Consider the following 14,485-nt stretch of genomic DNA (forward strand, 5'->3'; position numbering starts at 1 on the left):
AAGAACTCTAAAATGCCATGCAGTATTAAAATCCACATAAATAAAGCTATGTACAGCAACATTACTTATAATAACCTCAAAGTCACTCAGCTACAGAATGGATAGAGACTATTTCTATTCATACACTAGAATACTACATAGCAGTGAAAATGAAGGTCTTCAGCTACATATCACTTGAAGATCAGTCTCAAATTAAACATGTTTTGAGAAATATGTTACGGCCATTCAGAGATGGTTAAGTATTTTTAAGTACATTAATTATTTGTGTGTATGTATAGTCTGGAGTTTGAACTTAGGGCCTTCATTTGTTAAACAAGCCCTCTACTGCTTAAGTCATGCCTCCAGCCTCTTTTTTGTTATTTTTTTGAGACAGGTATGACTATGTAGCCCAAGCTAGCCTTGATCTTGTGATCAACTCATCTCAAACTCCTAAGTTTTGGGCCACCCCAACTGGCTAAAAATATATTAACTTATTACATCAACTGACTAAAGATAATATGATTTTCTTAAAATAGATCCAAACAAAATGAATTATCACTTCCTTACCTATTCATTAAATAAAACAAAACAGACAGATTAGGGAGGGACGGCAACTCCTTCACCTGCTCATGAGACTCTATTAAAACTTTCCAGCAATAATTATACTTATTAAAGGTAAGAAACATTCTCCTTAGTGGTAATGAGACTAAGTTATCAGCTATTAGTGCTTTTACTTATCATTGTAAAATAGTGGTTAGCACAATCAGTCATTCAAGAAAAAAGAAGATAAAAATATTAGAAAGGAAAAAAAAATACTGAGTCCTGGTGGCTCATACCTATAATCCTAGTGCTACTCAGGAAGCTGAGATCTGAGTATGGCAGTTTATAGCCAGCCCATGCAGGAAAGTCCATGAGTCTCTTATCTCCAATTAACCAGCAAAAAGCCAGCAGTGGAGGTGTGGTTTGAGTGGTAGAGCATTAGTCTCTGAGTCCAAGCCCTAATACTGCCACACATAAAAAAGTGGGGGAGGGGGGTAATTATTCACTTTCAATATACCAGTATGATCATTATAGTTCATCCTGATTGTCAACTTGATTGGAAATTAGTAAAGTTATACCTCTGGGTGTGTCTGCAAAGGATTTTCCAGAGCATGCAGAGGAAGTAGAGGAGACACATCCTGGATCTGTGTGTTACCATCCCAGAGCCCAGTAAGTGAGGGAAAGGAGAAGACAGGCAGGCATTCTCTCTCTCTCTCTCTCTCTCTCTCTCTCTCTCTCTCTCTCTCTCTCTCTCTGCTAGCCAGCCATATGAGGCACAGAGCCTCTGCCACAGACACATGTCCTGCTCCTGGATGTTTCCTGATCACAGGCCCAGAGTAAGCAGAGGCCAGGACTGAATCCCAGAAACGATCAGCCCAAATCAGACTTGCTTCCCTTTAACTCAATTCTCTCAAAACAACCATATGAAATGGGTAGCAGAGAAGTAGTGGCATTGTGGTGACCTGGCCAAGTGCTTTCCAAGTCTTTGGAATTGGTTTGAAGGACAGATTTGGAAGAATATAGAGATTCAGGTTGGAGAAAGGCAAGAAGATGAATGGGTGATTCTGGAGTGCTCAGAAAGCTACCATGTTGATGGGAATATGGACAGTGAAGACTGCTCTCACAGAGTTTGGTGACAGCAAAGACTTCACTGGGAGTTGGACCAGGGACCGGTCCTGTTGTGTTGTAACTAAGAACTTGACTATATTTTATCCATGTTCTGAGGGAGGATTGAGTTTACAAGTGATGCACTAATCAATTTGGGGAGAAAATTTCAGGGTGTGGCATGGTTGTTAGTGGCTTTTCCTCAGGTTTACAGTGACATTAAGAGCGAAAAGGAAAAAGAAGACAAAACAAACACACAAAGTAACTCTCCTGCAGTTTAGTCAGAAAAGTCAGTGTAATATTAGAGCAAAAGAAGCCAAGGTCTCTAATGAAATTAGCACAATTAAAAACAAGCCAAATGCTTTGTATTAGGACAATAGGAAAAAAATGCCTTGAGGGTATCACAAAAAATTGGTCAGATGCTAACCACCGCTGGTTCAACAGTATGAAAGAGTTAAGTCATTTCAAAGACTTTTCCTTGAGGGGAAACAGTTCCTCTTGGGTGTATTCTGCTTATTCAGGCCAACTGGGAAGTCCTTTCCCAAAGATTTGTTTCCTTGTGCTCTGAGGATGGGGAGGTAGGGAGCTCCAGTTACACTGGGGCTGGTGGCAGACCTTGGCATTGTTCAAGTGATGCTGGTCTTGTGAACATGAACAATGCAAAAGTGGTAGGCCGTGGGGGCTTCAGCCTAGATTCCTCCCTCCCTCCCTTCCTTCCTTCCTTCCTTCCTTCCTTCCTTCCTTCCTTCCTTCCTTCCTTCCTTCCTTCCTTCCTTCCTTCCTTCCTTCCTCCCTCCCTCCCTCCCTCCCTCCCTGCTTTCCTTCCTTCCTTCCTTCCTTCCTTCCTTCCTTCCTTCCTTCCTTCCTTCCTTCCTTCCTTCCTTCCTTCCTCCCTCCCTCCCTCCCTGCTTTCCTTCCTTCCTTCCTTCCTTCCTTCCTTCCTTCCTTCCTTCCTTCCTTCCTTCCTTCCTTCCTGCCTTCCTTCCTTCCTATTTTTCTTTTTTGCCAGTCGTAGGGCTTGAATTCAGGGCCTGAGCACTGTTCCTGAGCTTTTACACTCAAGGCTAGCACTCTACCACTTAAGCCACAGCTCTGCGTCTGGTTTTCTGGCACTTCATTGGAGGTAAGAGTCTCGGGAACTTTCCTGTCTGGGCTGGCTTCAAACCAAGATCCTCAGATCTCAGCCTCCTAAGTAGCTAGGATTACAGGCCTGAGCCAACTGCACCCAGCTTCAATTTAGATTTCAAAGGAATATATGGGAGGCCTTGTGTAGGTGTGTCAGAGATGCTGTAGGCTGTCCCTGAAACAATGATGTATGAAGCTGTGTGAAGAAAGCCTAAGTTTCAATGGAGACCCTAGGAAAGTAGAGTTGTTGAAGACATAGAATGTCTACCAAGGAAAGCTACAGGCCACAAGGGAAACCAGCCTAAGAGCGATGTCATGTCAACTGCAAAAGGCAGGGCTATGAGGTAGGGTTAGCCAACTCCTGAGGAATTCCCAATGGAGACACCATGTGCCTTAGATGCTGGAAACAGACTTCTGGGATTTCATGTTTACTTTGCTGAGGTTTGGTCTTTCTTGATCCAGTTTTCTGCTCTTCATGCCCTTGTTGCTTCCTTTTGGAATGGGTGTGTAACTTGCCTTAGATTTTACAGAGCTTCACCCCTGAGAGTTCTTCTTGAGTCTCAGAGCCGACTCGGGACTTAGTCTTTTTGATAATGTGGAAGCTATTAAGACTTGGAAGACACCTGCAGATGGACTGGGTGCATTTTGTACTATGATATGGCATGTGACTTTTAAGGAATAGGCATGGGATGTTATGGCTTAAGAAGGTGCCTTTGGTGGGGCTGGGAATATGGCCTAGTGGCAAGAGTGCTTGCCTCATATACATGAAGCTCTGGGTTCGATTCCCCAGCACCACATATATAAAATATGGCCAGAAGTGGCGCTGTGGCTAAAGTGGCAGAGTGCTAGCCTTGAGCAAAAAGAAGGTGCCTTTGGGTATCAAGTTAACAGGGAATGGATGCGAGATGGCAGTCTTGGGGGTTGTTTGTGAGGATATTTCCAGAGAGGGTTAACTAGTGGGGGAGGACTCAACCTGAATGTAGGCTGCCCCATATAAGAGCTGGGGAGATGTAGAAAGCCATTCACTGCGGGCTTTTGGTGACTGTGATGTGAGCTGGTACTCTTCCCCACCCCCCATGATGAACTGAACCTCTGAACCCAAAATATATAAATCCTCCCTTTGAGGTGTTTGCTCAGGTATTTTGTCACAGTGGTGATAGTTAACACAACCAGCTGTGGTGTTAACACAAGCTAATAACAAACTATTAGAAATAATCAGAAAATTCAACAAGGCTTTTAGACTCAAGATTCACTTTTAAAACTCAGTTACTTTCCCATGCGACAGTCATGTATTTCTATATTGGTAATGAGCAACTAAACTTTATCCAATGCAGTGCCAATCAATACACCCATGGAGATTGTTAATAAAACCTCAGCCAGAAGAGCAAATAAGAAAGAATAGAAGTAATAACCTTAAAGAAAATAGTAGTAGTGGGTAACATAGGTTTAGAATAAAGAAACTGGTTAAAGGCAGTGTAATATTGATTTAGAGACAGAGAAGTGGGAAGGTCAAGGAAGTAGAATAGTTACCTATTAGCTCACACAGGAATGAGCACTTGATATCCAGGTGTACAACTGCAAAACTGAGCGAAAGACATCTGATAAGACATCTGATAAGATCTGAAAGATCTTTGTTATCTGATAAATCTGATAAAAAATGATAGCATACTTTATTATCTATAGGGAAAAAAATAAAAATCTTACAGCTCCAGCAGAACATAGTTCCAATATAAAAAGGAATTTAAACTGTAAAACTTAAACAAAAAGTAGGAGTGTAAGAAAACATTTTCTTAATCCCAGAGATCCTTTTAAAAAAATTTTCCTCAATTGAAAGGGAATACCAAAATTGAGAGACTCAGGGTAAAAAAAGAAAAACAACTACAAAAGCAATACTTGCAAAACTGTTTGGTCTAAGTGAATGGAACACCTCATGGGGGGAAAGGGAAAGGGGGAGGGGGAGGGGGGTATAAGGGGCAAGGTAACAAACAGTACAAGAAATGTATCCAATGCCTAATGTATGAAACTGTAACCTCTCTGTACATCAGTTTGATAATAAAAATTTGAAAAAAGAAAAAAAAATTTCCTCAGACAGGTACCAGAGAAAAAAGTCAAAGAAAAGTGAGCCAGACTGAGCCACCAATTACTAAGCCAAACAGCTAAACCAAAGGTTAGAATATAATATTTTTTATACACCAAAATAACAAAAGTTTGATATCCAATATAGAAATAAAAGTAATTAAATTAATCTAATTAATTAGAAACAAAAAGACAAATTTCACAGTAGATCAATAGGTCGAAAGTGACACATGTAATTGACACCGAGGGGAATATAAATGGTTAGTGAAGATACAAACAGGTTCACAAACTCACTAGTCACAACCAGATCTCACATTGTACCCTTCAACATCTAAGCACACCAAATAGTGCCAAGGATTCAGGAAGTAGCCGCCTAGCTTCATTGTTGGCACAATCCTACAGAGATCCATGTGACAATTCTTAATGAATTTAAAACATTGTTTTCTCTACAGATTTTCTCTACAGGTTTCAATTTCTAGTGGTCACAATGGTATATATATGAAAGTATACACTGAAACTTTTTAGATGGAAATGAGACTTGATCTTTATAAACAGATTACAAAATAAAGTCCTTCATATAACTTGGCATGATACACAGCTTTAACTATAGATAAATCTCATTTATACAGATCAATGTGGATAAAGTTCAAAGACGTAATATTGGGTTATTAAAAATGAGTTCTAGTAGAAAGTTAAATATGAAATGATCCATCACATTTGAAAGAACACAAGACAATCTACTTAATTTTATAGGATCATATACATATGTGCACACATATGTGTGCATGTGCTTATACACACTCACACATTAAGCTACAAATAATAATAATAATAATAATAATAATTTAAAAAAGCTGGAAGTGGAGCTGTGGGTCAAGTGGTAGAGTGTTTGCCTTGAGTACCAAAGCGCCTAGGCCCTGAGTTCAAGCCCCAAAACTGGCAAAGATAAAAAGAAAAAAAAATCAAATAAGAAAGCACCCACTGAAAAAGTTTCTAATATTTGATTCTAACAGTTTTGTCCTGTCTGGAATTTAAGGCAAAGAGAGAAAGGATAAACTATATCTTTATTGGCTAGTCACACCTCATCCACAGATCAAAGAAAGGGCTCCCTATTTCCCATTGCTGGAGCTACAGCACAGGCTTCCCTGTCTCAAAAGGGTGAGCTAGGCTGGGAAGAGTTGTACAACCTGAGAGGTGCTGGAGTCTCAGGCCTGAGACAGAAAGCTGAGCCCAGCAGCAGGAGTTGGACTCTGGATGCTTCAGGACAAATGGTTGGTGTGGACAGTTCCATTCCTCCTACACTGAGTGTGTAAGCTCAGTACAACTGCTATCTTCCCATCCTGAGAAGGGCTGCGATACTGTAAGACTAAAGAAATTTAGAGCAGAGTCCTTAACTCATGCAGCACAGAAATTATTGACATGATGACACTAAAGTTAAATTGAACTTTTACGCGCTGTTTGACTCACACTATGTCAGGAATGGGAGTATCGCTTGTTTGGGAGTTTTAGTTGTTAGTTTCCATAAAATGTTTACTTAGTTGGCAATACTCACAGTTTGAGACATTTCTAATAAAAATGAGATCCCTGAAGAGCTCTAATCCTGAAGAAATTTGGGCACAATGGAGCCTAAATCATAAAGAGCCAACAGTTGGATACCTTGAAAAATGTCCCCTCTCTCAGCTTTTGGTGGGGGTCTCACTTTTCTATTCTAGCTGGTCTGGATTGCTGTCTTCCTGGTTGTGCTTTCCCTCATTACTGGGATGACAGGCAGGGGCCATCAACACGCACCCACCATTGCTTGAGCTGGAGTCTCAATCTTTTTTTGTTGTTGTTTTAAAATCTGGGCTGGCCTCAAATCTCAATCCTTTCCAGATCTGACTCCCAAGCAGCAAAGATTACAGGCTTGAGCTACCGAATTCAGCCAAGGGCATACTTTCCGTGTAAATCAGGTGCAACTGAAATGGTCCTTTCTTGAAAACGTTTAACAATGACTTACTTCAGTAACAACTAAATGCAAAACAGATGGATTCATTGTGGTATGAATTAAATAATTTATGATACCAATTATTAATGTTTATCATATACTTATTTATAATGCTAACTAAAGCAACAAGACAGAAGAATTTTATATGTGAAATAATAGGGGATCTCACAATGTCACTGAATGTGTGGTCCTAGCTGATTCTCACACTCTTTCCTTCTGAGTTAAAACAGGTATGCTCTAGAACGCTTTTTTGGGTATTCCTGCAACATATACTTGCTCCAGAATTCTTGTTCTTGAGACTTATTTGTTGTTAAATCTGGTAGATAATCCATTCTAATTTAGATGAGTTTTAATTCTCAAGCCCAGCAGTACTTAGCCATTTTGGCTAAGATTAGATGAATTAGAAAAAAAATTCTTTAGAATGTGAAACACTAAGTACCTTAAATGCAAAGTGACAGAAACTGGTCCAATTATCTCTATCATATTGTGAAAAGCTATTCCAGAGAGCAAAAAGAAAATGTGACTCACACAGACCCATGAGTTGCAAAATTTAAATACATATAGCATGGAATCAAGTCAGAAACAAAAGCACACATTATTTGTGGGTCCATCTCTATGTGTGTGTATTTGTGTGAATCCACAGAAGTTATCTGGAAAGAAGCAGGGAAGTGTCGAGATTGGACACCTCTGAGAAGACTGAAAAATGACAGAGGTATGGGATGGTCAAAGACAGTTTTAGCCAAGTCTTTGATGCCTGTAATGTTTTAACTTAAATTTTTAGTTTAATGGCAAAACCTGAGACCATATGTGTCTGTGGGTTCCCAGATTTTTGTTTTTAGGGTAACACAAAAGTAATTCTGTGATGATTTGCAGTTACAATCTCCCTCATAAAATTTGGAACTCTCATCAGTTCACCTGAGGAAGGAACCTGAGCCCAGGGGAGAAGTTCCAGTTAGGGTGAGGTCTTCACTAGGAAGTCAGGGCTGGAGGTGGGCGACTCCCCAAAAGTTTTCCTACCAGCTCTTTATGCATTCAGTCATCTCAAGCTAAGGACTCCAGCAACCAGTTATCTCTCTCTGTGTGTCTGTCTATCTCTCTGTCTGTCTGTCTTCTATCATCTATCTATCATCTGTCTATCTATCATCTATCTACCTACCTATCTATCTAATCTAACCTACCTACCTCTGTATCACCAATCTGTCCATCCATCTGTCCATCTGCTATCTACTTACTGACCTCTGAGAGCCTCTCCTTCTCACCCCTGACTTCTGGGGACCTGGACAAGTCCCCCCGCCCGCCCCCCCCCGCTCTTTTCCCCTCACACCTGTGCTGGCATGCCCACTTGTTGCTCCCCACCAGCCTCCTGTCCCGGGACGCAGCAGCTGCAGGCCAGCGTCCCGCGGGGCAAGGCTGGCGAGTCTGCCCGACGCCTGCCCAGCGGCGGCGGGGCTGCGAGCGCCCGGGGAGGGGGGTCGCCCGCCGCCCCTCACTCACCTTGCTCGCCACGGGCGCGGCTGCCACGAGCACCAGCAGGAGCGCCAGCCAGATGGGTGGCCGGGGCGCCTCGGCGGGGCGCATGGTGGGTGACCGGCTGCGAGCCCGCGCGCGCGTCCCGGGACCCCTCGAGCTCTCGGGTCCCCCGCGGCCCCTGCCGGGCGGCGCTGGGCGGCCGGGATCCCCGCTGCTCGCGTCGCCCCGCCAGCCGGCTGGGGAGGGTTTTGTAGGGTTCCGCTGCGCCTTCCGCCCGTCCCTCCGCACCCAGGCTTTGGGTGGTTGCTCCAAGGGAGGGAGAAGTGGCTCAGATCCCGCCCTCGTCCGTCCCCCCCCCTCCCTCCGGACTCACCAGGCACACTGTCCCTTGCCCTGGGCACCGTGCCCGGGAAGGGAGAAAGGGCTGAGCGCCTGCGGGGCACGCAGGTGGGCGAGGATCCAGGGTGAGGGTGAAAGAGGTGATGTCGCTGAGGTCCTGGGGTTCAGGGGGGCCGGGGTGAGGGTGGGTGGGTGGGGGGGGGGAGTGGAGGGCGGGTGGGAGGGGAGGAATTTAGGGAGGGTGTGCGCTGGGGAGGTGGAGGCACGGGGTGGAGGGAGTGGCCAGCCGCCCAGCCCAGATTAAGCAGCGGGCGTGCCGGGGCTGCTGCACTCAGGCCCGGCTCGCTCCCCGCTCCCGGGGCTCGGCGTCGGGCCCGCTTTCCCCCCACCCCCCCCACCCCACCCCACGTCCCCGGCCCGCCTCCCCTTCCTGGCCGCCTCCGGAGCGTGGTGAAGAACCAGCCGGTGGATCCTGGCTGGGCGCGGGCGAGAGGTGTGGGTCCCGCCTGCCAGCCAGAGGAGCTGCGTGCGGGTCCCCTCTGGTAAGGTGGCCCCAGGGGGCAGGCGATCACCGCCCCGGGGAGTCAGCGCCCCGGCCCGGGGCCAGGGGGGCAGTGGAAGAATGTGGCCTCTCTAGGGTGGCTGGGGGAGCGGGGGGGGGGGGTGGGGGAGCCCTGGGGTCACCAGAGGAGAGCTTGCCCGCCTCCCAGGCTTGTCTGGCAGGGCTTGAACTGGGTGCTGTGTGTTTTGATTAATTTGGAGGCTCGAGTTACCAGCCTGGCAGTCGGGGCATTCCAAAATGCCAAGAGCATTTGAGGGGAAAGAGAAAGCGCATCCTATTCTCCCTGAGCTGAACTGGCTTTTCAGGCTAAATCTTATCTGCGGAAATAGGGGAGGGGGGTGGGGGACAAGACCTAGCCTGAGAGGTAGAGGAGGCCATGGAGAAGAGTGCTCCATACCTGGCTGGGTAGGGCTCCATCTCGGAGCCCAGGGCTCTTACCCCTGCCTAGGCACATGGGCCAGGGTGAAATTTTCACAGGACCTCTGGAATAATGTTCGACACACACACACACACACACACAAATTGTCAATCGATTTTTACTGGAAGGCAATCGTCAGAGTACAGTTCTAAGATCAGGATGTAGGACCGACCGGTGGCACATCATTATTTTGCCTCAGACAAGATCTAATGACAGAGCTATTAGGCAGGTGCAATATTCCACACGAAGGGCACCGCAGTCGAGATGTCAAGATACCAGGTGAAACTGCAAACCACCGCGAAAATACCAGTGGGTGCAAAGTCAAGACTGCCAGGTCTCCTGCGGCTGTTATAAATGAAGGAAATGCTGAATGTCTGGGAGAGATTAGAGGGAAATTAGATGTCATTGCTTCTCATTCAAGTTCACCCACCACCTCAGGTTAAGATCTGTCTGGCTGACAGCTACAGTGGTTCGTTATCACACACCAAGTTTGAACTTTCCACTCTGTCACTGATGGGAGAGAACCCTTTGCTTAAGGTCTAATAGGAGCTTAGATCTATGTAGCGAGGTAAGCCAGCAGAAACCCTGAGTGAAGACTGGAGATTGGAAAGAGAATCTTCTCTCTTGTCTTTCTCGGTGATTGACAATGGGGCATCCTGATAACTAGTCAATCCCAAGTGAGGGGTTGGGAATATGGCCTAGTGGTAGAGTGCTTGCCCTGGGTTCGATTCCTCAGCAGAAAAAGCCAGAAGGGGTGCTGTGGTTCAGGTGGTAGAGTGCTAGCCTTGAGCAAAAAGAAGCCAGGGACAGTGCTCAGGCCCTGAGTTCAAGCCCCAGGACTGGCAAAAAAAAAAAAAAAAGTCAATCCCAAGTGAATTGTATCAGACTTGGTAAAGGAGTCAGGAGGCCACATATTTTAACATTCCCTGGGGATATTTAGGTTTGACATCCACTGTTGTCTATGCATACTTGGGGTTTGCTGCATTGAATTAGGGTCTCTTCTTAGAATAATAAAAAGGAAATGTACTGGCTATTAAACGGTACAAACATGGAGGAACTTGTGCCTAGACCACAGATGTTACAGGGTGGTGTATCGTAGCTTCTTTTCACTGGTAGGAAATGACTCTAATGAAACTTTCTGCCATCTCTGATCTGTTTATACTGATCACTGACAGTTCATGAACTGTCTGGGTCTACAAGTTCTGAGAGGTCTATGATTTTTTTTTTTTTTTTACAAATTGAGACTTTCATGCACACACACACACACACACACACACACACACACCTCTGTCCTAATGTTGAATGCTCCTTCTCTTTGCTGACTTCTAGAAGATATCTCAATTTGGATTTTAGTTGTCTTTTCTTTTAATCAGTTTTGGAATAGGAGGCAACAGTCAACCACAGGTCATCTCGGACGCAGTCACTGAGCAGCAAAGCAATGTGATATAAATGCATGAAAGCACAGAAAAATGTCACAAGTTTAGTGTCTTCGCTTATAACCCAGATGTGAGGGAGGCAGACAGAGAAGGCTCATGGTCTAAGCTAGCCAGGGCAGAAGCATGAGTATCGCTTAACAAAATTAAAGCCAAAGGGCTGAAGAGATGGCTCAAGTAGTGGTGTTCTTTTTTTTTAAGGACATTAATATTAATTCTATATTGTCAAATACACAGACTCTATTCAATGACTCCAGTTTTCTAAAGGATATTTGTTGTATGTATGGACCCAGCAGGCTCCTTTAAACTGAAAGTGGAATCAAACATCCATGAATGTGTATAGTAGAAAACAAGATTTGATGTCTTGAGTAGATGCTGGAATTTGAATCGCTTCTATATTTTCCAGTGTGACTTAGCCTCTCTGTGCTGGAGTCTTCCCTTCTGTAATTCAGGATAAACAGACTACATCAACAAGCCAGGGATAGCTGAGAATGCATCAGAAATATTGTGTTGGGGGGGGGTCTTCATGTAGTAACCATGTATTCCAAAGGCTGATTCTTCAGTTCCATAAGGGAGTGTGGATGGACACGATGAGAAAAATGTGCCATGGTAGCCCTGGCTAGAGGTGCGGTCCTGAGCTCAATACTAAAGAGGACAAAACCAAGCCTAGCCATTAGTTCCTTGAAATTATGGGCACTTCCCCTGCTTCTTGAACCTTGCTTTGGCATCCTTGGGACAAGTAGCTTTAGCACTGCAAGGAACTTGGTAGAAATCAGAATCTAGGGAGACTGAGATCTAGAGAGTCCTGGTTCAAGGCCAGCCTAGGTTAAAAAGTTAATGAGATTGCATCTTAGTCAATGTAAAGCTGAGTGTGTTGGTATGCACCTGTCAATCCAGCTACAGATGAAGCATGAGTAGGGGATCATGGTTCAAGCCTTCCCGGGGAAAATTCAAACAGGACTCTATGTAAAAAAGCAAGAAGAGGGAAATGGGCTGAGGTCATTGCTCAAGTTGTAGAGCTCCTGCCTACCAAGCACAAGGCCTTGAGGCCAAAATACAGCAACAGCAAATGGTTAGATAGATTTTTTTTTAAAGTAAAAGAAACCAGAATTTCAAATGACACCATTCCATTGATTCACAGCCTACATTCTCAAAGATATATGGGTGATTCATATGTGGCTGAAACTTCGGGAAGGTCAAATATAATTCCCTATTCTTCACCCTTTCCCCCAAATACACCCTCAACTTTCCTATGTTTTAGTATGTTAACCTGTGGTGTGAAGTAAGTGTAACTTGTGATGTAAAAAGGTAGATCCAGGTTAAAAAAAAATGGATTTTTTAGTTCTTAAGGTAGAAAACAATGAGGAAAAAAGGGGAAATCCACAGTGGTTATAGAAAGGACACAGCGATATCTGTGGTTGGGTCTAATACTAGATAAGGAGTTTGAAAAAAGTAAAGTGGTCATTACTTTTGATACATCTTATATTAGTTTTTGCCCCCTTAAACGGATAGTAACATCATGTCTATTTTTCATACATATAGTGTCTAAATATGTGAGTCTGCTTTCCTATATTTCAATATAAGCCCTATTAGGGCATGGGGGTTTTATTGTGTGAGTATTTTGTGCTTTCTACTGTTGTGAGTGAATGGATGAAATTGAATACGTCTTCAAGTTCACCTCGCATTCACACACAAGCAGCTTCTTTCCAAATTCATGATCTACCTACAGCTGTTATTGACTAGTGACAGACCTCCAGTTTTGATCAGCTCTGCCTCTCCAGGCTGCCTGTGACTACTGTTTAATACTTCTACTTTGCTTTGTTTTATATGCTCTCCCCTCTTAGTTGTCTGTTTCTTTCAAGGACTCTCTCTTCATGGCCTTGAAACAATTAGACTCCTAGGTGCCTTAAGAATCTCAGAGTCACATGAGCCATGTCCATTCTTGCTATCACCTCTCTAAGACTCTTCATTGTTGCCCTCCACTCCTAGCTCCTGCCCTGGTGTCTTCTGTTATATCTGTGGGTCATGGTAGTCCTCTGGGTAGTTTCTTCTCCTGAATGTCTCCACGGTATCTGTGTGACAGGTTCCTTTGAGAGCAATTACATGCAGTCCTTGAATCTAGAGATCTCATAGTCACCGAAAATTTTCCCTCCACTGATACTCCCTGTCATCACAAGGAGACCAAAGTTGGAATGGGAGCTGGAGGGGGTTGGAAAAGCTCTTACAGCCATCGGGAGCCTCCTGGAAATTTTAGACTCTCAGAATCATCATCAACCTGTACCAGCATCTCCTCTATTGGACACAACAGACATACTATATGTACTCATAGCTACTCATGCTTCTTCACTTTGTAAGGGTAGGGGAAATGAAACCTGCCTCCAATGTGACAAAAGAGATATAAAACTCATAGCGAATGGGAGTGCTACCATCGCACACCATAGCATGTGCTGGTTTCAAAGCTCCTCGAGGTTCCTCTAGGCCTTCCATGCTAATTTCATCAATCTTAGAGTCAAGTGGTTCAAATGAGCACTTTTGTTCTATCTCCCAAGGTCCTGATTTCTCAAGTTCACTGTACATAGCTCTTTACATCAAGTCTTTGTTCTTGAAGTTTCTAATGCCTTCTGTGGCCTCCTCCTTGGTCCATTTGATGCAGCTTCCTCTGCTTTAAGACTTAGATGAAACACCAACGACTCTGCTTCCAAAGAGACCCTCATGTAGCCTTTATTTTATAGCATAGATCAATGTACAGTAATTTATTGTTCTCAATTACAAAACCTGTGGGTGCAGATAGGAGGTAAATATTTTTAATGTATTAATTGGTGAACACACACTCACACACACACACGATTATTTCATGGAAATTAAATTCATGTTTTTGCATTCCCCACAATGCTTAGCATGAAAGTTGGCCCCAAATGAGAGGTAGAAAGATTCAGTTTTTTGGTCTGTCATGGGGCTAGAACTTGGGGCCTGGGCGCTGTCCTTGAGCTCTTTTGCTCAAGGCTAGTGCTATACTATTTTGAGCCACAGCACCACTTCCACTTTTCTGGTGGTTAATTAGAGATAAAAGTCTCATGGACTTTACTGCCCAGGCTGGCTTCCAACCACAATCCCCAGATCTCAGCCTCCTGAGTAGTAGCTAGGATTACAGGCATGAGCCACCAGTGCCTGGCATGATAGGTATTTTTTTCAATAACTTACAGATGTCTTGTGGTATCAAGACTATCTAGAGGTGCTACTAGAATATATTTTTAAACAACTGCCAACTTCGTTTGCAGAGAATAGCCTCAAATTATAAATCCTATTACAGATTGTAATTTATAAATTATTTCTTGTAGGTTTTAAACATAAGCTTGATTCTATATTTCATTTTATTCTCAGACATATGAGTTTTTGTGGTTAAAAAAATTCATGTAGACCTCTTCCTAGCTTTAATGTCTGAGGTTTAAAAAATA

At 43.9% G+C, this 14,485-nt stretch overlaps 2 protein-coding genes across 4 annotated transcripts in view; one reads left to right on the forward strand and one right to left on the reverse strand.

The window, feature by feature from the left end:
- The window catches only part of Col4a3 (collagen type IV alpha 3 chain), a 125,535-nt gene extending 117,056 nt beyond the window's left edge, over positions 1-8,479 (reverse strand). Inside the window, exon 1 of the mRNA XM_048344623.1 lies at positions 8,303-8,479. Coding sequence (XP_048200580.1) covers positions 8,303-8,386 — 84 coding nt within the window. The 5' untranslated portion in view covers positions 8,387-8,479. The remainder of the gene's footprint in view (positions 1-8,302) is intronic.
- A 573-nt stretch (positions 8,480-9,052) lies between these two features.
- Col4a4 (collagen type IV alpha 4 chain) overlaps positions 9,053-14,485 on the forward strand; it is a 120,009-nt gene continuing 114,576 nt past the window's right edge. For all 3 annotated transcript variants that reach the window (XM_048344618.1, XM_048344620.1, XM_048344621.1), the window contains exon 1: positions 9,053-9,159. The gene's annotated coding sequence lies outside the window, so the exon portion shown is untranslated. The remainder of the gene's footprint in view (positions 9,160-14,485) is intronic.

The sequence above is a fragment of the Perognathus longimembris genome, chromosome 4 (genome assembly GCF_023159225.1).
Source record: "Perognathus longimembris pacificus isolate PPM17 chromosome 4, ASM2315922v1, whole genome shotgun sequence".
NCBI lineage: Eukaryota > Metazoa > Chordata > Mammalia > Rodentia > Heteromyidae > Perognathus > Perognathus longimembris.